Source organism: Crocodylus porosus, unplaced genomic scaffold (genome assembly GCF_001723895.1).
Source record: "Crocodylus porosus isolate Cpor-Errol unplaced genomic scaffold, CroPor_comp1, whole genome shotgun sequence".
Classification (NCBI taxonomy): domain Eukaryota; kingdom Metazoa; phylum Chordata; order Crocodylia; family Crocodylidae; genus Crocodylus; species Crocodylus porosus.
The window spans coordinates 62,257,615-62,281,868 of record NW_017728906.1 but is presented as its reverse complement, the minus strand read 5'-3'; the positions used below and the strand labels follow the sequence as shown (position 1 = coordinate 62,281,868).

General features: G+C 42.3%; 2 protein-coding genes across 4 annotated transcripts in view; one reads left to right on the top strand and one right to left on the bottom strand.

The window, feature by feature from the left end:
- The window catches only part of PDHA1 (pyruvate dehydrogenase (lipoamide) alpha 1), a 21,198-nt gene extending 9,474 nt beyond the window's left edge, over window positions 1–11,724 (top strand). For both annotated transcript variants that reach the window (XM_019529221.1, XM_019529220.1), the window contains 9 exons: window positions 885–1,058; window positions 1,824–1,950; window positions 3,302–3,393; window positions 4,137–4,229; window positions 6,340–6,495; window positions 6,633–6,704; window positions 8,621–8,688; window positions 9,566–9,674; window positions 11,235–11,724. In XM_019529221.1, the coding sequence (XP_019384766.1) occupies window positions 885–1,058; window positions 1,824–1,950; window positions 3,302–3,393; window positions 4,137–4,229; window positions 6,340–6,495; window positions 6,633–6,704; window positions 8,621–8,688; window positions 9,566–9,674; window positions 11,235–11,399 (1,056 nt within the window). In that variant the 3' untranslated portion in view covers window positions 11,400–11,724. The remainder of the gene's footprint in view (window positions 1–884; window positions 1,059–1,823; window positions 1,951–3,301; window positions 3,394–4,136; window positions 4,230–6,339; window positions 6,496–6,632; window positions 6,705–8,620; window positions 8,689–9,565; window positions 9,675–11,234) is intronic.
- Window positions 11,725–11,791: 67 nt separating this feature from the next.
- Window positions 11,792–24,254, bottom strand: part of MAP3K15 (mitogen-activated protein kinase kinase kinase 15) — a 145,071-nt gene continuing 132,608 nt past the window's right edge. The window contains exons 23-29 of one of the 2 annotated variants that reach the window (XM_019529218.1): window positions 21,690–21,875; window positions 18,152–18,257; window positions 17,122–17,332; window positions 14,135–14,247; window positions 13,837–13,934; window positions 13,651–13,727; window positions 11,792–12,984 (exon numbers count right to left, since the gene is read on the bottom strand). In XM_019529218.1, the coding sequence (XP_019384763.1) occupies window positions 12,903–12,984; window positions 13,651–13,727; window positions 13,837–13,934; window positions 14,135–14,247; window positions 17,122–17,332; window positions 18,152–18,257; window positions 21,690–21,875 (873 nt within the window). In that variant the 3' untranslated portion in view covers window positions 11,792–12,902. Of the gene's footprint in view, window positions 12,985–13,650; window positions 13,728–13,836; window positions 13,947–14,134; window positions 14,248–17,121; window positions 17,333–18,151; window positions 18,258–21,689; window positions 21,876–24,254 lie in introns of both variants that reach the window. The other variant, XM_019529219.1, reaches the window with a different exon arrangement.

The following is a 24,254-nucleotide window of genomic DNA, read 5'->3' as shown; positions in this document are numbered from 1 at the left end:
CCCCAAGGGATGACGAGGTCGAACGGTCACAAACTCCTGCAAGACCGTTTCAGGCTGGACATAAGGAAGAATTTCTTCACTGTCCGAGCCCCGAAGGTCTGGAGCAGCCCGCCACCGGAGGTGGTTCATGCACCTACATTGAACGCCTTCAGGATAAATTTGGATGTTTATCTTGCTGGGATCCTATGATCTCAGCTGACTTCCTGCCCTTTGGGCAGGGGGCTGGACTCTATCTTCCAAGGCCCTAATGTCTATGAAATCTATGCTTGCTTCATATGCTTCTCTGGGAAATGCCATTTGGGGTGGGATCAGGAAGGGCTGTGATGGGATTGGCACTCCTGCCTGCTTTAGTTGTATCAGATAACCATAATGCAGGCAGGAGTGTGTGCTTCCTCGTCTGACTTTGCACAAGGCAACCAGGCAGTTCCACCTGGTTGATGTGGCAGCAGCACCCTGGCTGAAAACCACTGTTGGACCCTATTAAAATTGGCTCCATGTTCTCCTGTGAAAGGTAAAACACTTTAAAATTTTGCTTTGCTCAACTCCTCTGCTAGATCTGAGCTAGAGGAATTTTGAGCGGGAAGAAACTCCAGAAATTATGATGATGAAATGCATTGTCAACATTTTGTGATCATTTCAATTCCATCCATGCCTGATAGGTAGTTGAGTACTTTATAGTAAGAATGGAAGTCTATTCCCAGCAAAAGCAAAATCTTTTGTAAAAGGCACCAAGGTTGGAAGTGGCACAAATGCTCAATCTGGTGTATTTAGGTTTTATTTGGGCTTGAACTTGAAAATAACCAAAGATCTAAATGGGCGTTAATGCTAATGTGGCAAACAGGAATATGAAGTTTATGGAACTACCTCCTTGACTGTCTTTGCAGAAATGTGATCTCCATCGCCTGGAAGAGGGACCTCCTGTCACAGCAGTGCTGACTCGGGAAGAGGGGCTTCATTACTACAAGACTATGCAAACCATTCGCCGCATGGAGTTGAAGGCAGATCAGCTATATAAACAGAAGATTATTCGTGGCTTCTGCCATTTATATGATGGTCAGGTGAGAGAGCAGCTAAGCAGCTTCACAAAGTGTGCTTTTGTTTTGCTCTGATTAGTGCAAGTGTCTGAATAAGGGGAAATAACATTTTAGCAACTTTCTATGAAAAATATCTTAAATTTCAGATGATTCATTAATGCTCCGCTACTGCTATTGTACGTAAGAACCCAAGCTTGGTCTGTTTTACATGTTACAAAAAAATACGTCCCTATCTTCCTTTCACTTCTGATTATGCCTGCTCTTTTCATGAATAGAAAGCCACTTGAGTGCTGCTCTCTTCACACCTACCACAACTGGCTGGTTACATGGGCAGAGAAAGCCACGTCAGCTACAATTCTGTGCTAGCTGTAATTGGAATCATAGAAAATGAGGATTGGAAGGCACCGCAGGAAGTCATCTAGTTCAACCCCATGTTCAAAGCAGGACCACTCCAAATTAAATCATCCCATCTAAGGCTTTGTCTAGCTGGGTTTTAAAAACCTCCAAAGGTGGAGTTTGCACAATCTCTCTGGATAACCTGTTCCAGTGCTTTACTACCTGCCTAGTGAGAAAGTCTGACATTGTTGCAACCTCTGCCTTCACAGGACCTAGCCCTAATCTTATCTTTGTGTAGCTCCTTTTGGATTCACGGAGTTGCCTCTGCATGGTGCTTCTATTTCCCTTTATATATAGATGCAAGTCCTTGGTCCCAGCTCTCAGCTACAGGAACTATTTGTAGGAGTTTCATGTCTTTCACTGTTGTCACGCTTACTTTTGTCTTTACCACAGGAAGCTTGCTGTGTAGGACTTGAGGCTGCCATAAACCCCACAGATCACTTGATAACAGCTTACCGAGCCCATGGCTACACCTTCACACGTGGAACGCCTGTCCGAGAGATCCTTGCTGAGCTTACAGGTCTCTGTCCAATAAAATGGCACTGCTGCCACTGCTGTGCTGTAACTGCAGCTTGACCTTCCCCATATTTAAATTGTTGCTCTATGAAATTTGTTGGGATATGGGAAGTCAACTCAGTAATTTGACAAAATAGGTCGTTGTCATTGTGATCTCTCATGATACCTTGTAATACTCACCCTGTAAGTGTAATATTCAGATAAAACCTCTTATTTAGAATAATGTAAACTGTAGCTCTTTCTTCCTCACCATCACTTCTGAAAGCCTTTTTAGATACCATAAACTCTGTCTTATTTTTGAAGAGTATACCTTGTTATGGTAGCTTTCTCTAGGCCATCTGAACTGTAGCAACTATACTGCTGGCCCATGTTTTATCCATGCTGGGTTTACAGTCTTACCATGTAGACTAGACTGTTTCATTTTAACTCTGTCCCTGAGCCATACATATTTCTGTCTTTGTCTTCAGAGGAGATGTGGTAGAGTGCTTTGTCTATAATTGCAGGAGTGAATTGCCAAGGATGACTTGATTGGAATGTGAGATTCCAATCATGCTAGTTGCTGCTGTGCAGATGGGACGGTTAGGACTAAACTTGTCAGGAAAACATCACGGTATTCAAATTTGGTTCCTGAAAGATAAACTTGGTTGTGGCTAGTACTATTTTTATATCAGTGTTGGTTTTTGGGCCACAGAGAAATAGGATCTTTTACTTTGCTTGATGATAAGGATGAGGTATAATGGGATGCTGGGCTTTATCCAGGATCACTCAGTAAGTGCCTTAAAATTTCATTAAGGTAATTCAGCATTTTAGGTGCTGATAATTACTTCTCCATTGCCACTTTCTCTGTTTGTGGTACTTACTGAAGTGTCTTGTAACGCAGTTAAAATGTAACACCTGTGAGACAGGGACACTATTTGCCTGGTTCTGATTGGGTATCTAGGGGTACAGGAGCAATGTAAGAATTATTTTGTGCTAATAATTAAGCTGTTGACTTTAAATTGTAGCTTAACACACTCTGCAATAATATTATAAACTTAAATTGAATATGTAAATTAGAATACTTAAATTGTTTTGGACCAGTTATTTTAAATTAAGAAAAAAATAGATAGAAATCGTCACCCAACTGAAGTGAATGCAAGTTTGGCACTTGGTTCCAGAAGGTAAGAATTTCCTACTAAATGTCTTTTGAAAATACCTTTTTTAGTGATTTAACAAAAATCAGATCTTGGGAGATTTAATTTAACTCCTTAAACAGAATGGATCTAGCTATACCTGGTTACAAAAATCCCACCAAGTTCAGAGTCAGGCCCAACATGGCCAAAAGTCTGAAGTTGTTTTTTTGGGTTTTTTTTCAGGTCGAAAAGGTGGCTGTGCTAAGGGAAAAGGAGGATCGATGCACATGTACGCCAAGAACTTCTATGGTGGAAATGGCATTGTTGGTGCTCAGGTATGTGTACATGATACGGGATGTGCTTTTTAGCGTCTTGCAGTTTAGTTTTGCTTTAGTTTTGTGAGTTTCTCTTTTTTGCTGTAAGTTTTACTTGCAGCCGCTGTTGCTCTGTGTAGCTAATAAAGCTGTACTGTTTATTTACTCTAAATAGGGTTCCACTTAAACATTTGCTAACTGAAGCAAACAGAATGAGGCAAAGACTAAACTATTGCCACTGTGTCTCTAAGAAATGGCTAAAAAGCCTTTATAGCTACACTTGTTATCTATTTCATTGATTTTTTTTTTTTTTTAAATAGTTCACAATTGGCTTTCTCTAACTTTCTAAGTAGTGCTCTTAAATGTCAGTTTAATTTACTAAAGGCAATCAGGACTCGTAATAGAGAGATTTTTTTATTAGACGAATGAGATTTTTGCAAAAAAAAATCTTTACTTGCAAACTTTCGGGCACAAACACCCTTTGTCAGGCATTGAAGAAAAGATTGTAAAAGTTCTCTTGGGTAGAAATGAAAGTTCATGTTTCATAGGATTTCACAGAGGAGTCAATAGATGGAAAACTCCTCTGGGCAGTCAATTCATAGCTGGTATGAAGTCTCTCACCTGTGAGGATGTGAGATGATGCAGATTACCTTGAAACAAAAGCAGAAGCAGGATCACAGGTTTCAGGTAGTCACAGTTGCTTCCTGCTTGGGAAAATATAAAGATTTAATTTACTAGATTTGTATGTTCTGATTTCACTATAGGTTCCTCTTGGGGCTGGCATTGCCTTGGCCTGTAAGTACTTTGGCAAGGATGAAATCTGTGTAACTTTATATGGGGATGGTGCTGCCAATCAGGTAAGATTTCTTGATCAAATCGAATTGGTACTTACGTGCATGTACAGTCCTCTTGTAGATGTGGTGTTTATAAAGAGGTTAGCAGCCTTGCAGAACCAGGTCCTTTATCTTTATCTTCAAGAAAAAACAGCATGGAAAGCGGCCATGCATCCTTCCTAACCTTTTCTTATGAGGTATTCTTTACCTGGGATGATTGTTCAATCTCCATGCTCACTGTCCCCTGTTGCATTTGGTAGTTGTAGTCCAGGCAATTACATTATGCTAAGTTCAAATTAATCTTTTACATCAGTGACTGGCAACCTTTAACAAGCTGTGGGCCAGGATAACCCAGCCCTGCACTTAACCAGTGCATCAGTGGTAGGGGGTTTTACTTGTACCTGTGCCAAGGCCAGACTGCTGGGAGCTCTGCCAGTGCCGCTTTTCTCAATGCCACCGCTCCCAGACTGCAGCAAAGGTACAGCTTCTAACCAGTGAGGAGCTGTATCCAGGCCAGGGTCCACACTGTCACTGCTTACAGACCCCTGCCACTCACCTCCCAGCTAGACACTGCACCTGTGCTGCAGCCAGGGATAGGGAAGAAGAGGGAGAAAGGAAGTGGGGAGAGTGAGCAGTGATGTGGCCACAGTTGGAAGATGCCTGGCTCTGGCACAGCCCTCTAGTTCCACAGGCCAGATCTGGCCCCCTGGGTTGTATGTTGCCAACATGTTTTATATACAGCAGTGGTGGTTTTGTTCCAACAGCTGCCTGAAACTGACATCAGAGAGATCAAATGGGACAGGGTTAGATATTCTGCACTTTGAGTTGTATTTTATGTAGTGGGTAGAAACTCACTGTTTGAGAGTCTGAAGCCATGTGTACTTCTGAGCAACTGCCATAATTTTTTTGTCCCTACCTGTCTGCTGTGTTATCTGGGTTTTCCATGTACATTTAACATACATTCTCCAAAAGTGGTTTTATGACAAAACAATTTACCAGACATTAGGGAAATATGCTTGTCTTTCATACCTGACTGGAAAGCCAGTGTGGTGGCAGGTTGAGCAGCCTAGTGAGAAGCCCAGTTTTTATGTATTCAGAGCACAAAGATTACTTGGATTTCTGCCTTGCCATCTGCTTGGAGAGCATCATGCTAGCATGCTTGTGTTATAAATGTAATGTTCTACTTCTCCCCAGCTATTCCAGTAGCGGAGGGGAAAATATTTTAGGTCTCTTTCGCTCTAGTTTCCTGGATCCTGCGAGGCAGAGAAACTCTTTAGTCTGTTTCTGTTTCTCTTCATCTTGCACGTGCTGAAGGAAAGGCTTTTTACTTATTCATATCGCTTTTGTCACTTTGGATGGACCTAGCCTGTGAAAACCTTTGTTTCTTGCCTGTGGTATTAATGAGAGCTTCCTTAGCATTGCATTGATGTTAAGTCAGAAGCTTATTGGCAGCAGGAAAAAAGTGAAGAGCAGCAGTAAAACTGATCACTCGCATTCAATTGATTCCAATTTGAAAACCCACGGCTTATATTTGATTCTCATTTTGGAATGTTGTCTTCTCAGCTATATGGGCTGGACATTTAACAGTTAAAATAAGCAAGTTCTAAATAAGTTTGAGGCTTTAGGACTCCTGTCAATTTCTATGAGAGGCTCCACTGTTAGCAAGTGGAGCTCCCAAGCCGTGAGGCTTCCTGGGTCTTTTATTTGCATTAAGTCATTGATGCAATTGTGTTGGAATGTTTTATTTAGCTGAAGTAGTACCACTGCATTATTAGTTAAGTGTGTAACTGGACGTGGAGTTTATGAATGCGATCCTAAAATAGTTTCAATACGTCCATTCTAAGAATCTTGCAACTGGTCTATCATAGCAGTATCTTGGGTTAAGGGTAATTTTTTAAAATGAGGAAATATTAAGTCAAAGTTCTGACGAAAGATGGGTCTTCTACCTTGTAATTTTCTTTGTTTCAAAGTGAAGCAACTCCAAATTAGTGTACTGTAAGTGTTACCACCAGCTAGATTTCGTTGAAAGTGAATGAGCCCTGTAAATAATTTATTTCACATTTTCTTTTAGTGTCAGCATTTCTAGAAGTATAAAGAGGAACTTTACTTACTACTTAACTGCTCTTTCTTCTAGGGTCAGGTATTTGAAACTTACAATATGGCAGCCTTGTGGAAGTTACCATGTATTTTCATCTGTGAGAACAACAGGTATGGAATGGGAACGTCAGTAGAGAGAGCTGCAGCCAGCACGGACTACTACAAGAGAGGAGACTACATTCCAGGGCTCAGAGTGAGAGCAATTCCTTCTTTTTCTTATTTTATAACATAGTATGAACTTAGAGGCTGCAAATTCATACTTCATTACTTAAATTAGATATTCTGATACAAGTTTTTATTCCATCTACTTAAAATGCTATTTTTTAATAGGTTGATGGCATGGATCTTCTCTGTGTGCGAGAGGCAACAAAGTTTGCAGCTGAGCACTGCAGATCTGGAAAAGTAAGTTACACAGTATCCATCGTTTACCATACCATACCCTACGCTACTATTAGCAGTTGCTGAAACTATTTTCAGCAGTATCAGTGAGTTTCTCATCTTAAATTTGCTAAAATATTTATGTTAGTATTTCACAAAGATATTTCACAAACTACTGTGTTTTAAAACAAATGGTAAACCATGTACTTAAGGCCCTCGAGTTTCGCTTGTTTTAAAATATGTTCTTCAAATATGTTTTGAATGATTTCAAAACACAATTTATTCCCCAATTAAAAGATAGAGGCAAAAAGTTAAAACCTTGTACTTTCAGTAATATAAAATGAAGTACAGTTGTAAGAACAGGTATGGAGAAGTCTGAAAACAAAGTATACACAGCAGTGTAGACAAAATTGCTTGCAGAGCTTCAACACTGAAGCATTTTCTACTTAAGATATGCATTGGTTCTCATAGAATGAAGCAGCAAGAACAACCTATCAAGGAAAGTTGTGGACATGGCTTCACAAAGTTACATCCAAGGTTCCACTTGAAGTTGCTTCAGGAGAATGACAATTTTCTGTTTTGCAAAGTAGAATGATTTAAATTGGTTTGTCATCAAGTAGAAATCATCCATTTTAATCAGCCTTTCCCCATTTGTACTTCTTATTTCCAAAGAAAAGCACATTCTTATTGGTTGATACCCATGTTATAACATGTTGCTTTACAACTAAACAGTCTTAATGCCACATTTTGTCTCTGTGTTTTCCTCCCCCCCAAAGGAAGGTGCGCACAAACCTTTATAGGAAATACATTCAGATTCTTGCACATTTAAACATTTTATTTTGCTAGAAAATAATGAATGTGTTGGTTTGCTTACTTACATAGTTAACCTTTTGCCTAGTATCTGTTAGGGTAGTAACAGAAATTTAATCCTGAGGAGGTCCTAGATGGTATCTATTTCCTGAGTTGCCCACAGGGAGCTTAAGCTCTTGAAGCACATGAACATGTTGTACCACATGTGTGTAAAACTTGATCTCAAGCTGGCTGTTTCTCCCCTGTTCCTACCTCTTCTATAGCCTGCAACTTGATTTTTTTCTTTTTTTTTTTTTTTTTTTTTTACAGAAGCTCATGCATTCAGCATAATTATTTTAAATGTTTTAAGAACTTACAAGAGGTTTAGGCCTTAACATGTTTGGTATTAAATTCAGGTTTAATTTTAAGAATTTGTTTTTAAAAACAAAACTTTTGAATTGCAGAGTTGGAAGTGACCATAAGGTTCACATAGTCCAGCTCCCTCCACAGATGCAAAATGTGCTTTACCTGACCCATCCCAGATAGTTGTCTATATAGCCTCCTCTCAGAAACCTCCAAGGAGGAGATTCCACAGCTTCCCTAGGTAGCTTGTTCCATTGTCCTGGTGTTTTGTAATAACAACGTTTTTAAACATTTATTTTTTCTCTATCCATCCATGTTGCAGGAGGTCCTGTGTAATGCAAATAAAGCTAGGAAAGAGAGGGGTCGTTGGATTCATTATACACAAAATGCTTAGCTGATGTCAATAGGTATTACTTGCAAGGGGTAATACGTGATTATTAGTCTTGAGCAGGGTTACAGCCCATGGGCCAAGTCTGACCTGTGAAAAGATCTCACCTGGCTTGCAAAGGTCCAGCCTGGTGTGGGGAATGGTGGCATAGAGCTGTGCTGAGCTGTCCATGTCCTACACTCTACCGCCTGCTACATTGTCACATCTGCACTTAACCCCATTGTAGAGGGTTGGAGATCAGCAGCAAAAGTCAGAGCAAGTAGCTGGCTGTTCTGGGAGGCAGGGACTTCTGCCTGCATTGCAAAGGGTGGTCCACACCAGCAAAAGATTCCCAACCCTTAGTCTTGAAGGTTATGATAAACCTGTAACCATTTTTTTTTTTTTTTTTTTTGGTGTACAGGGACCTATTCTGATGGAGTTGCAGACATATCGTTATCATGGACACAGCATGAGTGACCCTGGAATCAGGTAGAGTGAAAATAACTGTAAACTTTAATCTTCTTTGGTTAATCATAATAGGCCTGCTGAATGGAAGAATTCACATTTTTTCCCTTGTCTGTCTTCTGTTTGTGTACACCACTAAAATTTTTTAAAAACCTAAATTGCGAAACATTGTAGTGTTACAAACATGGTAGTTTTACGCTTCATTCTTAAATCTGCATTTGGGTGCCTTAAAGTTACAGTTGGAATCTTTTTAAAAGACTTGATCACACCATTTCATTTCACTTTATTTCCCGTCAACCAGTGGTGCTATCACACTTTGCCATCTATATTGCACTCATCCTAGTAACCGCTGATTCAGTTGTTTCAACTTCTTTCCAGTTACACATCTGTAAACTCCTGAGTGGATATAACCTGAACATAATGGAGTGGTACACACATCACTGGGAGTCTTGTTTGCTTGTAGGCCCCAAATGTGGTATGAAAGGAAAATTTCTGAGTCCTTAAACCAGACATAGGCAACCCCTGGCATGAGTGCCAGTGTTTGGCATGCGAAGGCATTTTGCTTGGCACACGCCTCGGGGCAGTCAGTGGGGAAGCAGCTGGGCCTTTGCTCCCACAGTAAGGAAGAAGGCTCCCTTGCCATTCACCCCTGGCATGCCAAGTTCTTACAAGTCAAGGTTGCAAGTGTTTTTTATACTCTGCTTAAAAATGTTGCCAACCCCTGCTTTAAACAGTCATCTTTTTGTTCAGTAGTTCTTTATTTCATGTTATTTTGCTTAACTTTATATTCTTCAAACTGCACTGAATCAGTCAGCCCTTGTCTCTCTGGGGTACTGCACTGAACTTCACTACTACAACTACATCCTTATCATGCATAATGTGTGTCTTATTTTTCTCCTAGCTACCGGACAAGGGAAGAAATTCAAGAAGTGAGAAGCAAAAGTGACCCTATTACTCTGCTGAAGGACAGAATGGTTAACAATAACCTTGCTAGTGTTGAGGAATTAAAGGTATTGCTGAGACTGTGGGCTGAAACCTAGCACCAATGAGCCATGCATTCCCAGTGATAGATTGCCAGTAGCTATCTCCTTGCACTGCATGAAAGGAAGTAGGAAAAATACTCTTTTTTTTCCAAATTAAAATGACTGTTCTAACTAATGGCAGTAAAACTATATCATATAGACCAACTTAGAAATGCTGACACTAAAAGAAAAGTTTGTAATTTAGGGGAAATGTTTTACTGGTTATATGTTGAGAGTGAAATACAGTATTTCCCCCTCCTCCTCCACTTGGGGTTATAAAAGTTTTCTAAGTGGCCTTGCAAGCCCTAGGGATTAACTGTGTTGAAGACGGGGAAAGGTTCCCCATTTGGCAATGACAGAATTCTAACAGGGTCCCAGCAAACCCATTCTAGTATCTCCATGCATGTGTCTGCAGCTGCCACGGTTAAACTTTTTGTACTTCCTTTTCATCCATCTGCTTTTTATCAAGATGCATGAACAAAAGAAAAGCTTTTGCTTCACTAGACAGTTCAACAAATCTGGGAAGAGACACAAATCAATCAGAAAGATAAAAGCTTCCATATAGCAATTCAGTTCTGAAAGACAAAAACATCTGGTATGAATTACAGCTTTATTAAGTTCCTTTAAATTGTGTGTAGGTTTGAATCAAAAATGAAAAAATTATTTAATTCTGTTCCCATTTAAAGGTTCCACCCACCAGTCTTGAGAATTCCTGCTAGTGAACCTTTTATTTGAATACAGTGCTTCCAAACAAAAGTAAATGAGGATCAGAAACACTTGCATGCTATTTTTCATACAAACTGGTTATTTTCCTTGTTTAAGGACAGTTGGGGTAGGATGTACCATCTTCAGTAGAGTTGCACCCACAACCTTGTAAATTGTGGTTGTCTTGAGCTTTGCTTCAATTTTGTCCTTTAAGCTGAAAAGCTAATAATTGTTAAAGGGAAACTTAATCTTTGCAACTGTACCTAGTAGTAAGTTTAGTAATGCAGAACTTGAAGTGTTAAAATTATGATACTATATGAACTAGAGTTATTTTTTTTAAAAAATATAAATGATTATTAGTTGGGTTAATTACCACAGTACAGTCTCTGCAACTGTCTTAACAGTTCCCAGGAGTACCAGATTTCCACAATGTCAGAGAAAAAAAAGGCCAAGGATACTGCTGAGTGCTTGGTGTGCTTAACTGTTTTTGCAGCCGCAGACATTACTGTTAGGTTTGAAGGCGTCTCTAGCAGTGAGCACTGCAATACCTTAAGACTGTGTAATCATGATTTTCCTGGAAACAGTGAGACTAATATACACTTCCTTTTGGCACCGTCTTGGAGTACGGTTTGAACTAGTTAAGGCCTTCGTGTTTGCTTTTACCTCTATACAAGGGCCAAATCCTGAACGTGTGGATCTCTTTACTCACTTAAAGAGGAGGATCTCTTAATGGTTCAAGTAGCATTTCTGTCTGGACAGTTAGGGGCAGAAACATTAGTTCTACACTTATAATTGGCCTTTTGTATTATCTGCTTAACAAGTTGTCTTGTTCTTTTCATTTAGGAAATTGATGTAGAAGTAAGGAAAGAGATTGAGGAAGCTGCTCAGTTTGCTACCACTGATCCAGAACCACCTTTGGAAGAACTAAGCAGTCACATCTACTGTAATGAGCCACCTTTTGAGGTGCGTGGCCCCAATCAGTGGATCAGATACAAATCCGCCTGCTAAAGCAAACATAATTTACCCCAGAAGCTTGTTACATATGGCTTTTTTATTGGGATTAATTTTGTATTCAGTCTAAGAACTGTAAACTGCTCATTTTTAAAGTTTAAGTTTATTTAAAGAGCATAAAGTTTATTTTCACAGAGAGGGCCATGTTGCTGTGGATCGTGTAAAGATAATGGATCCTACTTCAGAAGGAGCTGAATTAAGTTTATAGCAATTTAAATAAGTGTTGCTTTACCCGGTTTCTGTGGTTTTTTTGGATTGCCGTATTTATGAGTTATACAAACTAAGTGTCTGAAATAAAATCATGGTATGTACAGTACACAGATATTAACTGTTACATTAAAGTGGTGTGGCTGTTTGCTTTGTGTATACAGGGTTGGTGCTGTCACTTGTTAACAGATTCAGGCTCTAATTTATTAAAAATTATTAAGGAGCATGATTATCAACAAAATGTCCAGTGGATATAAAAGCTTGTAGTGTTGTTCTGGGGGGTTTTTTAACTCAAAGAAACATTGCATCACAAAGAGCAATTTTTCTTTTGGTACCATAAAATGTCGATTTGTTTTAATATATACAAACTGCACATGTAACATAACATATCACCATCACAGAAAATTCAATATTATCCCCTTTAAACTACTTCACACTGACAAATTTCCTTTTAATCAAGTCTGTACCTTTGGGAGCACAATTGTACAACACATTTAAAAAACCAATTCGAATACAAGGTATGTATTTAAAATGCAGATTTCAAAGTGCAAAATTAAATAGTTTTTTTCTGCTACAGTTATTCTTATATTGACAAGTAGTCAAACTTATAAATTTTTTGTAAAAATGTAATCAAGAAATTAAGTGCATCATTAGAAGTGGTATTGTAAGAATTAAAATATTAAGCATCTAGCAGGTAAAACTGCTAACACTGGCCACATATAGACATTCAGTTTCTTTCTACCAGGAGAGTCACTGCTCTCCCAGTAGAAATTATGAGCATTCAGCTGTTCAGAATTTTTCTCCCAAAAGTGGCCTGTGCAGGAGAAAAGTAACTTGGAAACAACTGGGAGTCCTGCAGCATGCCAACATGCTTTGTTGCTAGCTCTACCCCATCCTCCCAGAGGCACTGTCACTTGGGCTCTACTCCCCCAACCAAGCAGAGAACCCCTTCCCAATCCTCTTAGTGTGCTGCTGGGAGAGAGTCTGGGTCAGCGAGTCAGGGTCACTGTGCACTACTGTTATCTCTCACCGGGGAGCCTGTGGTTAAGTTTTTCTACCACGATAAAGCAGGGAAAATTCTCCCAGATTGCTTGAATGTGCGTATGAAGCCACTGTCTTCAAGAAAGCTGTGCTAATATTCACTGTGCATTATACTAATAGTTAAACAGGGCATTTGGTTGTGCAAAATCCCCAGGACCAGTATACATACAGTATATACAATCTTTAGCGTAAGAATTACTTGGAATGTATTTCAGTGTTTCATTCCCCTTACTTGCTCTCTCTGTCAAAGACTTAATCTTCTGTGTCTGTGAGCTTATCACCCATTTGTCTATGGCTTAATATTGCATTCCAAATTCTGCAGACAAGACCACCACTATAAAAAAATGAAAAGAGAGAATAATTACTGAATTAGGTGCCATCTTTTAAAACTGAATACAATATTTGCAATTATGAAGTGCCTGGGAGTAGTAAAGTAGATTGTTGGGTTTGTTTTTTTTTTCTGGATAGCTCCTATGCTCACAAAAACTTTTTAAAAAGGGATCTGGAAAATCTACTTGTTAAAAGGAGAGAGTTGGCCAAAGCAAGCTGGGAATAAGGATCAGTATTGGTCACTATTTGATTACTGGCCAATAAATGGTTCATCTTAACCTCAAAAAGATTAAGTTGAAAACTTGTTCACTCTTTAGGTAGCAAGTAATTCTTTAGCACTTCTTCCTTACTAGCTCAGGAAGAGGTCTGCCACTGAACAAAAGGTAAATAAGATTGACAAGCTAGACCATATCCAGCAAACTTAACATTTTTGTCCAAAATAAGCCTTGGTGTCCAAACCATCACATTCCTCCAGCCCTACATAAATAGCTCTTGCTTTTCTGTTGTTTATAGTATAGGCTTACCAGTTTACCATTATAGTAAACTTCAAAGACTATTTAAAGACTTCTTGCTATTAAATAAGTTAATGATGAAAAGGACCTCACACAAAAAGTTTAAGACAATAGGCAAATGGCTACCAGATTTCTAGAGGTATTCAACAATTCCTTACCGCAGTTTGAGGTATCTCAAGTCTTCTTTACTGATATTATTAAGGACATCGTTGAGAGTATAATCCTCTTCAGCAAACTGAAAAGCAAAGTTGTTCTTAGAGTAGTACCTCAGTGATTGCAAACTGATTTTAATAAACAACAAATAGGCTTTTACTTCTGCTCTGTGGACTTCGTTGGTTTTTTACCTTCTTTATTGCATCTGAGTCCACTCCTTGCTCGTTCAACCAGTTGATGAGCTCTGGATCTACATTCTGTCTGACATCTGATAGAAGGTCTTGCAATTCTGTAACAGACTCTGAGTTACGGTTAGGCTGTCCTTTGCCTGTCCAGGGGCACAGAACAGTAAACACGCAATCTCAAACTATTCCAAACCCCGTATTAAAGCCAGAAAAAATTACTTAGCTCATTTGAGTGTTCCATAAAAAGTTCTATCTAAATCTTTACTTGTTGGAACTGAGCAGGTAGCAGACAGCTATATCCTACCTGCAGGCTTGGACTTCAACTGAAGCAGGTGCAACTCCAGGGTCCGTTGCTCTAGAGTTTGTCGTAAGAGGGACTGATATTCTTTTTCCTTCTGAACCAAGTTTTCCAAAAGCCTGTTAGGCAAACAGGTCAGTTAAGAGAAAAGTTTAAAACAAAATATTCACATTTTCCAACGATTAACTTGAACAAACATAAAAGGATTTATTTGATACGAGACATCCATATTCTTTTGTTGTTTTCCCATGCATCCACTCCCATTTGATGCCAAATACAAACACAGACTTCACTTTTGTTAGCTGCTGTCTCTGGGCTGAGGACTAAACATTCCTGATCTCATGTTCAGAATTTGCTGCCGGGGCCTTGTCCCATGTTCACTTTCAGTAGTTGTAAATCTTTGGAAGGTTGTGATGCATTAAAGTTAGCACTGGAATGCATTGACCTATTAAAGTTGGTACCTGTTAGAAGAAGAAAAACTTTGCAATGCCAGGGCCACCCTCATCCGAGATAGTGTTTGAACATGCATCTCCAACTTGCCAACATACTGCTTTAATTGCTAGGCCAGAGCCTTCTACCTGAGGTATTTCAGAGTCAGTGGGAAGTTTCTGCTCCACTGAGCACAGGGGTGTAGGCTAAATTCTAGGAGCCATCTCCCTAAGCCATGTGCCTTTTGGCTTGCCCCAGTTGGTCCTGGCCCCACATATCTCCTTCTCTTGCTGCCCAGGAGGACAGCATCAGCAGGATGGCTGGAGAGCACACAGGATGGTGGTCTGGATGTTAGAGGACTGTGCTGTTCAGTCAGAAATACAGATTCAAACCCACTCTTGAAGGGTGCCCAATATCTAGGTCTTCTACTTCCTGGGCAAAAGACTTAGCATTTGGTGGCAGCGGCAGCCTGGTGGTGTCATAGGCAAACAGCTACTAGCTTATAATGCTGCTGCTGCCACCTTCTCCATCTAGTATCTGAGAGCCACTTATCTTTGGCAGACACCATTTTGTGACTTATAGTTGCATGCCGAGCTGCTTATGTGTCAACATGGCACATGGAGCAGGATTGCAATCTGCATAAATACCAAAAACGGTAATTAGCCAGGTAGCTGTCATTTAAATGAGTACAATTAACTAGTAGTCTGTCTTTAGTTACTGCCATTTGATGCTAGTCATGAGAACTCATGCACACAGAGCGGTTTTACAACCGGCACCCTTACTTGAGACTGCTAATTTGTAAATAAATTGTGCACGTCTTCACAGAATGGGATCCTGACACTTTGCTGTTGCAGGCTGTCCTGCAAGATACAGTGCCTAGTTTATTGCTGAGTATTAGGGCTGTGCAAGGCTTCAGACAGAGCTTTGACTCCGGAGAAGCTTTGGATGCTTCAGGGTCTGAAGCGGCACATCCGGGTCGAAGCGCTGCCTCGTTCGGCTTCCCGAAGAGCTTCGGAGCTGCCTCGGAGATCCGGCCATATGGTAGAATGGGGAAAAAATAAAATATCTATAACTTTGTTGTTTTTTTGTCTGTTTTGGATAACATTTTCAGGAGTTGTAGACTGCAGAGCGGATGAAGCCTGCCAAGTTTCAAGATCAGTGCAGGGGTTTGGAGGTAACAGCACCCCAAATTCTTGATACCAAACTCATGTCACATCTAGGCATTACAACATAGCAGGGTGAAAATTGCAGGGTGGTAGCTCTTACTGAGGGCACAAAACCTGCCAAGTTTCAAGGAGATGGGTGCAGGGGTTTGGGGAAAAACTGCACCTCAATCTGCGGACAAGTAAAACTGATGCCATGGGTGCTTGTGGGACTGACTGTCTCTGGCTTGGGGCGGGGAGGGGAGACACTACTGCAGGCCTGGCTGCTAAGCTACTGTGTTACCAGTTACCAATGAATCAATCATGATTCACTCGGGGGACCAGGGACTCAGGGACCAGCTCAATACACAGGACCTAGCTACATAACGACTTAACGAGCATCTATTAGCACCTACAAAACCAGACTGAGAGGAAGGAATAGAGACAGTCTTGGCACGACTTTTGCCTGTCAGCAGCTAGGGGTGCAGGGCCCCAGAACTCCCCTGCACTGATCTTCCTGACAGCTGGCAGGCTTCGTGGCCGCAGCAGGGGCTTCTATCCATGCAGCTGTCACCCTGCTGCACCTGAACACAGGATCACCCATGGCGCGAGTTTTGCTTGTCCGCAGCTTGAGGTGCAGTTCCCCCCAAACCCCTGCACCTATCTCCTTGAAACGTGACTGGCTTTGTGGCCACAGTAAGAGCTACCTGCAGTTTTCGTCCCCCTGTGTTGTAACACACAGCCGTGACATGAGTTTGGCTTTCAAGAATATGGGGTACAGTGCCCTCCAAGCCCCTGCACCAATCTTCTGAAACTTGGCAGGTTTCACGCTTTCAGCAGAGGCTACCATACCTGCAAGTTTCATCCAAATCGGACATAAAAAGTTATAGATATTTCTTTGATACCCCATTATACCCCATGGCTGGATCTCCGTGGCAGCTCCAAAGCTTCAGAGCTGCTTCGGCCGGATCGAGGCAGAAACCCAGTCTGGAGCTCCGATCGGATCGCGGCCATACAAAGTGGCTGGATCCAAAGCCGGATCAGATTGCTGCCAACTCGCACAGGTTTACTGAGTATCTTTCTAAGTCCATTTAGTGAACTACAAATTCTTCTTTGACTGGAGTGCGGTTAGCAACGTACAGCTTGCAGGGCTGTGAGGACAGTGCAGGACTTGGCCTGTGCAGCTGCCAGGAGCCACAGCAGGTGACTATGGCTGGACTGGTGGTAGTGCAGGCTAGGTTGGAAGGGGCCCATGCTCAGAGCTAAGCTCTGGTTAAGTGGCCCCTGCTCCAAAAGGCTACTAACTAGTGGATACTGCAGTGGGTGAACAGGTCTATGAAGAAGCATTCTGGAGCATGATTTATCTTTGCAAGTGTTTTTCCAAAGAGCACATAGGCTACATCAGGTCTGCATGAAAGTTACCTGTTGGTTTCTTGTTTAACTTTGCCTAATTCCAAGCTAAGCTGCCGTTGCTTTGAGTCATGGTATGCCACAGAACTGATCATGCTCACTCCAGATGCAACAGCTGGCTCGTTTCCATTTTGTTCAGCTGGCTGGTAGTTATTCTCCACTTCCTCTCCATCTTTGTCCACACCTTCAGTCTCTGAGGCTGGCTCAAAGTGAGCTCGAAGCTCTGCACAAAACAATGAGAAAGTCACTACAGTAACACTATTCAATAAACATCATTGGACAGCAAGACCACTTCCAGGCATTTTTCAGTCCCTAAAAGTAGCACACTTCCCTGTTAATGAAAAATGCTGGCACAGTTCACTAAAGGGGATTTTTATCCTGAAAGTTTCCAAATGGAATGTACTTTACAATACTATTTATTGGGACAGAGACCAGAAATGCAGGGTGCAATGTAATAGCATGAGATTTAAATACTTTGCCCAGTCTCTTATGTTAATCAGACCACAGACTTTATGACATCAATTCCAAAAAGGATTAGAAAGAGTGGCACTACTAGCTTACATGTAAACAGGTCTCTATCCTACAGAATTTATGATCTTCTTATAGACTGGGAGATATACCTGTGACACAGCAGAATTAATGAATACTTCGAGCCAGTTGCATGCCCTCACAATACTGTGTATAAAATGGTGGGGGGAGGAGAGTTGTAGAAACCACCTTCGTCCTGCCGTCTAATGTAGGGGTAAGTTATTGCCTAATTCCAGAAGCTTGTAGATTTAGGTTTTCCCCACCACAGTCAGTCACACAAAAATGAGTAAAATCTTTTCCTTCTGCAGAATCTAAGTCAGTAGCAATATACAACGTGGTAGTTGCAGGTTGCCATCCACAAGGCCGAAGAAAAATCACCCAAGTTTCTATTTCCTCTCTACAAAAAGATCCAAAACAAGATGGATTCATCAGCTGGAAAAAGTGCATGTGTTTGTGATGACCAGTGCCTGGACCTGTTCCATTCAGAGAACAGTTCTGGGAGGTTGAAATTTACCTGGAATAAGAATAGTGACTGCGGCTTGGACTGCTCGGCGAATTATATTATCCATTGCAAACATCCAATGAGGCCTAATTAAATGATTCCTTAGTACCTTGTTCACCTACAAATACAGAAACAAACCAACAACCAGAACCTTTACACCACAGACAATGCTTACCTTTAAAAATTCAGATCCAATGTTGAAAAGGAGGAGCAATCTTTACTGTATTAGTTCAGTCCTGCTCTCCCCGCCCCCGCCCCCTTGTCTCAGCCCCCAGCAGCCCACCAGGCTGTTTGAGGTGGGGTCATTCTATAGCCCTCTTGTTGGACCTGGGCCATGGAAGAATTCAAACTCCACTGGATTAGAGGAAAAAAGAAAGAGCACAGAAGCAAGCCTAGTGCTTAGGGCAGCTGATTAGCCAGAAGGTAGTCTAGGTTTGGGAGTATTCCCAATAACATCTGTATTTTATCCAGCTGCTATTTAATTCTAAATACATAAATAAGCCACCACCCTTGGAAGTCTGACTCTCACATGAGCTCTCGCACTTGGGAAAGTGTGTTAACCACTACAATCCTCTTCTCCTTTCTGCAGTTTAAAAAAAAGTAGCACTGCACTTTCATCTTGCAGGGAGTCCAGTCCCATCAGTGTGCATTAAGCATGGTCTCAGGAAGCCTAATAAATTGAGCCCCACCAGGGAAGACATGGGGTAGGAGTAAGCTGGGGTCATAGCTCCTTGGATTGGGGCATTTAGAGGCATGTGAATAGGTGGACCTCAAGATGCTCAAGGAACCTGAAAGTGAAATGGGGGAGGTGGGAGGTGAGTTCAGGAGCCTCCAGGCTCAGTCCAGCAGCTGAGCTGGAACAATTTGGACTGCAATTTTTGATACTGGAACTTTAATCTTGCTTTAGAGACCAGGATATTTTTATTGATCTAGACCAAACAGATTAGACTTCACCAGGTTAGAAAGAACATATCCCAAATCTCCCAGGTGATGATAAATCACAGTGCTCTCAGCAGCCTCTAAGGCAGGGCTGTCCAACTTCTAAAGTGTCCAGGAGCTGCATACTGTGCAGGCCACACCGGCAAGGCTGCATTGGTGTGAGCTATGGGTCCCTGTGTATAGGCAGCTATTGCACTGCCTCTCCCCTCACCCCCATGCATGTGGGAAGCCCCCACCTTAACTCCCTCACTGCACTGCACGATAGGCTTCACATACGCTGTGGGCTCAACCTCCCCACTCCCTGGGGCAGCAGCAGCTGAAGCAATGGGGTGAACATCAGCCAGGTAGGAATCCCCAGACACTGACCCTTGTGGGCTGCATACAGCCCACCAGCTGGACAGCCCTGCTCTAAGGTATCTGACATTCAGCATTTCTAGCATTGCTAAATGATACAAGACTAAAGATGTGGCATCCATTTATAAAGTGCAAGCTGGCTGAACTCTCTCCAGTACCTGAGCTGATAAATAGTCTAGAGGGTTTGCAGATGAAGGAAAAGTGACAAAAGAGATGCTATGAAGAGATGAGATCATAGTTCATAATGATCACTTATGCCTGAGTGCAAAGTTCCATCTAGCGCTGCTGAAAAGGAAAGAACTCTGGCAGAGGGGATTACACTCAGGTCTCTCTTTATGCAAGGGTTGTATTTCAAAAATCCCTAACGTAAAGTGAATTCACATAAAGCAAATCCATTATTACATGTAATTAAGAGGGATACATACCAGCCTCACTCTACTGCTCCCCCCAAACAATGACAAATTCAAACAGCAATCACACAATACAATAACTGCAGCGCAGAGTGACTGCAAGCTCTGAGCTGCAAGCAGCGGCACGTGCAGGGGGTGCATCACCAGGGCAGCGCAGGGCAGGCTGAAGAGGCGCCCGGGGGAGGGAAGGAGGGTGGCAGGGAACGCCGGCTGCTCGCTGCTCCTGCTCTGCCTGCGCAGAGAGGCTATGAGCTTCCTGCTGCACCAAGTCATGCTCGCTGGGCTGCGGAGGCACCTGGGACAGGGAAACAGGGAACAGCAGGGCTGTGCAGAGAAGGCGCTCACCCTGTGCTGCAAGCAGTGGCTTATGCAGCGGGCGCATCGCCAAGGCAGCACAGAGCAAGCAACTTCTCTGTGCAACCTCACTGTTCCCTGCCCCTGAGCCCCTACAGCCCAGCGGGAATGACCAAATGCAGCCTCCCCGTGCAGCCCCGCTGTTCCCAGCCACGCCAGGTCACACCTGCCAGGCTGGAGGCACCTGGGGCAAGGAAGTAGGGCAGCAGGGAATGGCAGCTGCTCCTCCTGTTCTGCTCTGGGGATGCGCCTCCTGTGCCTGCTGCTCTTTGAGGGGTGCAGCCCCACACCACAGGAGGCACGTGGCCAGGGCAGCGGGGTGCGGGGGCCTGGGACCAGGCAGGGAGAGGAGACGGGCCAGGCCCAGGATTGGGGTCAGGACCCACTGCATCCATCCCTTCCTCTTGGAAGTGTGCACAGCAGTGGGGAGCTAGCCCTCCCCCTTTGCCAACAAGCCACCAGAAGCTCCATCCTGTGACCCGCCAGGATGTGACTACACACTGCAGTCCCGGGCACCAAGCACCCCCCGGCTGGACAGCAGCCCCAGCCCTGCCCAGCTCCCTCCCTACAGGGGCCTCTCCCCACGACTTACCTGCTGGAGCTGCCTTCAAGGCTACTTGGGGCCACGTGCATGTACTGTACATGCACATGGAGCCCCCTGTCTCCACCTTCCTTCTGCTTCCTCCCAACTCTGCCAGCCTGCAGGGGGCTCATTGCTGGCCAACTTCTCATAAGATCAGATTTTTCTCACACAAAGCAAATTTCTGGTATAAATAAGGTCATCGCATATAAACAAATTCGCACAAAATGAATTCACATAAAGCGAGACCCGAGTATATATGGTTTGCTTTGGAGAATTTGATTATTTTTTACAGAGAAGTTGGTAAGTAGGCTTCAGTCAAAGTGGCCATGGAGCCAAGTACTCATGTATTTGAATAAAAAAGATAATTACATGAAATTTCAAGGGATCATTTGTCTTGTGCTTAGAGTAGGCAGCCAGCTTTAGGAGGGATCATCAGGGGCTTTCAGTGGTAATGGATACAATACTGCTGTTACTGCCACTCTACGTACCAAACTTCAAGCACTGATGGCCTTGGCCCTTTGGGGAAGCCCATACTTCAAGAGCTCCAGGTAGTGTTCAGTAAGCTATAGGCAGCTATAGCCACTGTGTCAACAGAAGCCACCTAGCATCAGTGGCTGAACATAGCAGCACTGCACTCCTTCCCTCTCATCCATAGCCATGGTCTCCATGGCACCTCCAAAAAATCCTTGTCTGGCACACATGCCCATAGGGAACCAGGGCTGGAGAATGGCTGTACAGAGGAAAGCATTAAGAACAAGCAGAGGTGGAAGCAAGGAAAATAAGGCATTGTGGGGAAAGCACAGGGAATTAGCCTCTGGGTATAGGAAGGGAAGTAGTGAGGTGTTGTTTCTCAGACAGGGAATTTTCTCTTCCCTCTATTTCTAGGTTCTGTAATGAACATAGGACTTACTGCATCCTGAAAACCAAACAGAACCAGGTGAATCTGGTTGATGGAAGTGCTGTCAAAGTCCAAATCCATTTTCAGCTTGGATATAGTGGAGGCCATCACTCTGTGCTCAGGAGAGTGTATGAAGTCCCTTAAAATCCCAATGATCTGCTTGATATGAGGGACTGACAGCTGCAGCTCTTCAGAACTCTGCAGAAAAGGGATTGAATGCATGATGCTGAGGCACCCAGGTGCAAATACATCCCATGCAATAAGAACCATATTGTTTGAAACCAGTAACGTCCCAGGATTACAATGAAAAACCGGCTCATATTTCTCAGACAACCACATCAGAATTTCAACCCCTACTTAATTTTCACTGTACCCTCTGCTCTTTTTAAACCTTCACATGAACTGTAATGGTTACTTCTGGAAAATAAAAACCTGGTGCTAGTGGCTGTCACAGGAGAGAGAGAGATTTCTACAGGTTCAGGCAATGAAATGAGAAAGGGTTAGTAATTGCTTAGCCAGTGCCCTCTATCTTTGCTTCCCTATATGTACTTTGAGCAGCTGGCAACACTCAGGTGTGTCCATACACAAGATGGGCTCACTTGCTTTACATTTAGTAGAATTACAAGGAATGCAGACCTTTGCCATTAGTGACTTGTGAAAAATTAAAGAGTTTTAAGAGTTTATTAAATAAAGGATTTCCCCTAAGTCACCACATGGAAAACTGGTATCAGTGGCAAGGATCGAGTTAATCACAAAACTATATTTATTTCTGTTTCCAACTTTGCTGCCCCCACTCCAGTTAGCTTTCCTGAAATTTTCACCAATTTACGGTAGCAGCACTAGAGGGCAACTCCTCCATACCCACAGTCAATACTGTCTTGCATGCTTACACTAGCCAGTGAGGCAGAAGGCAGAGAGTTCATTAGATTCCAGGCATCCCATCTGCTAACCTTTTCTTTTTTTCTTTTTTCTTTGGGGGGGGGGGCAGGAAGGGAGGGGGAATTTGGCTCTGTTTGAGGACAATTTCTATTTTCAGTTTGACTATAAAAAGTCGTAGTGCCAGTGCATCCACCACTCAGCACCCTGCCTGAACTCAGTGTAGCTTCTCTACTAATAAGCAGATAATTTTCTAAAGAGAAAATGCATCTGAAATCAGGAAAGCTGCACTGACCGGGCTAAATGTATAAAATTGTTTTAAAAGAGTCTATATTTATAAGTCTATTAAGTGAAAAGAATGTTAAACCAATTCATTCACCACCATTTTTCTTGTTATTGCATGGTTTGTTTGGTTTTTCTATATTTTTTTAATAGGAGACATTGTTTTGGATTTCTTGATTCATCTCTGGTGAATACACAGCTCCAAACACACCATTTCTTATGTTACTAGTAGTACTACTACTCCACCAAGAGGAGTCCATGCCAATGGATGTGGAAGCCCTTGGACACAACAAAGCTGGTGCAACTTTAAGTCAGCAGGGTACCACACCTTGACTATAACACGCCTAATATCCACGGTGCTAACAGGACTTAAAGACACAGAATTTGTGGGGATAACTTTGTATCTACCAGGTATTGTGCTCCACAGAGAAGTGGCACAGAAGCTAAAGCACAACCTAATAGTTTTCACTCAGTTTGTGGTCTGATGAAAGGATTCTTTCCTTCCAGCACCTGCAGTTCACAGCCTGGCTGCTCAAAAAGGATTTGTCCCTAAGGGAAAGACCTTTAGTTCTTCCAGTATTTTCCAAACATCTGGTGTTCAGCTGTGATTTACATGTTGCTTCAGAAGATGGCACTCTTCCCTTTAGTAGAGCACCACAGCAATGTCCTAGTATTATGTTAGGGACCCTTGCATCATCTTTTTTTGCTTCTCACACAAGTAAGGGTATTAAGCTCTGTTTTCCTGGCCAGTTGCCATTGCTGCCTACCACTTCATGTGCTCTAAATGGATAAAGCATTTGCCATGAAAATTATGCTAAAATGCTACAGCTGTCCATAACACTTCAGGCAAGATGGCTCTCTGTACAGGCTGGCACTGCTGCTTACATTTTTATCTATTTCTCCAGATAAAAGGTTCCCCCTAAAAATCAACACTATGCTTCGGGGTTTTAGTGCACATGGTGCATAAAGACAAAGCCATGCAAGGTGGTGTGTTCCCATTTACTTCAAGGAGGAACGCTCCAGAAATAACATCAAACATAAGGGGGGTTTTGTATGCATATTTCAATGTAAAAATCATATCAGAAAAACAGGGGAAAATAAAACCAGACAAATACACTAAATGCATTTTACCAAGCTGCTAGCTTGCTGCAGAAAAGATGATGTTTCTCTTTAATATTTTGAACTTATACAGATATCTTATACCTCTGGACTCAGTTCTCAAAAATTCATATCAGCCTTTCATCTTACCAGAGCATGTGCTCTGAAACTGTATAACTCCATAGCTCAGCACTCTATTTCTCTCTCATAAGAGATGAGTCCAAATCAAACTGGACATTGTACTCTATAACCTGATGAACTGAAACCTGGATCTTGTAAAAAAAGCCCCTATCTTTAGTCTGAGTCAAATGTGAGCTGTAG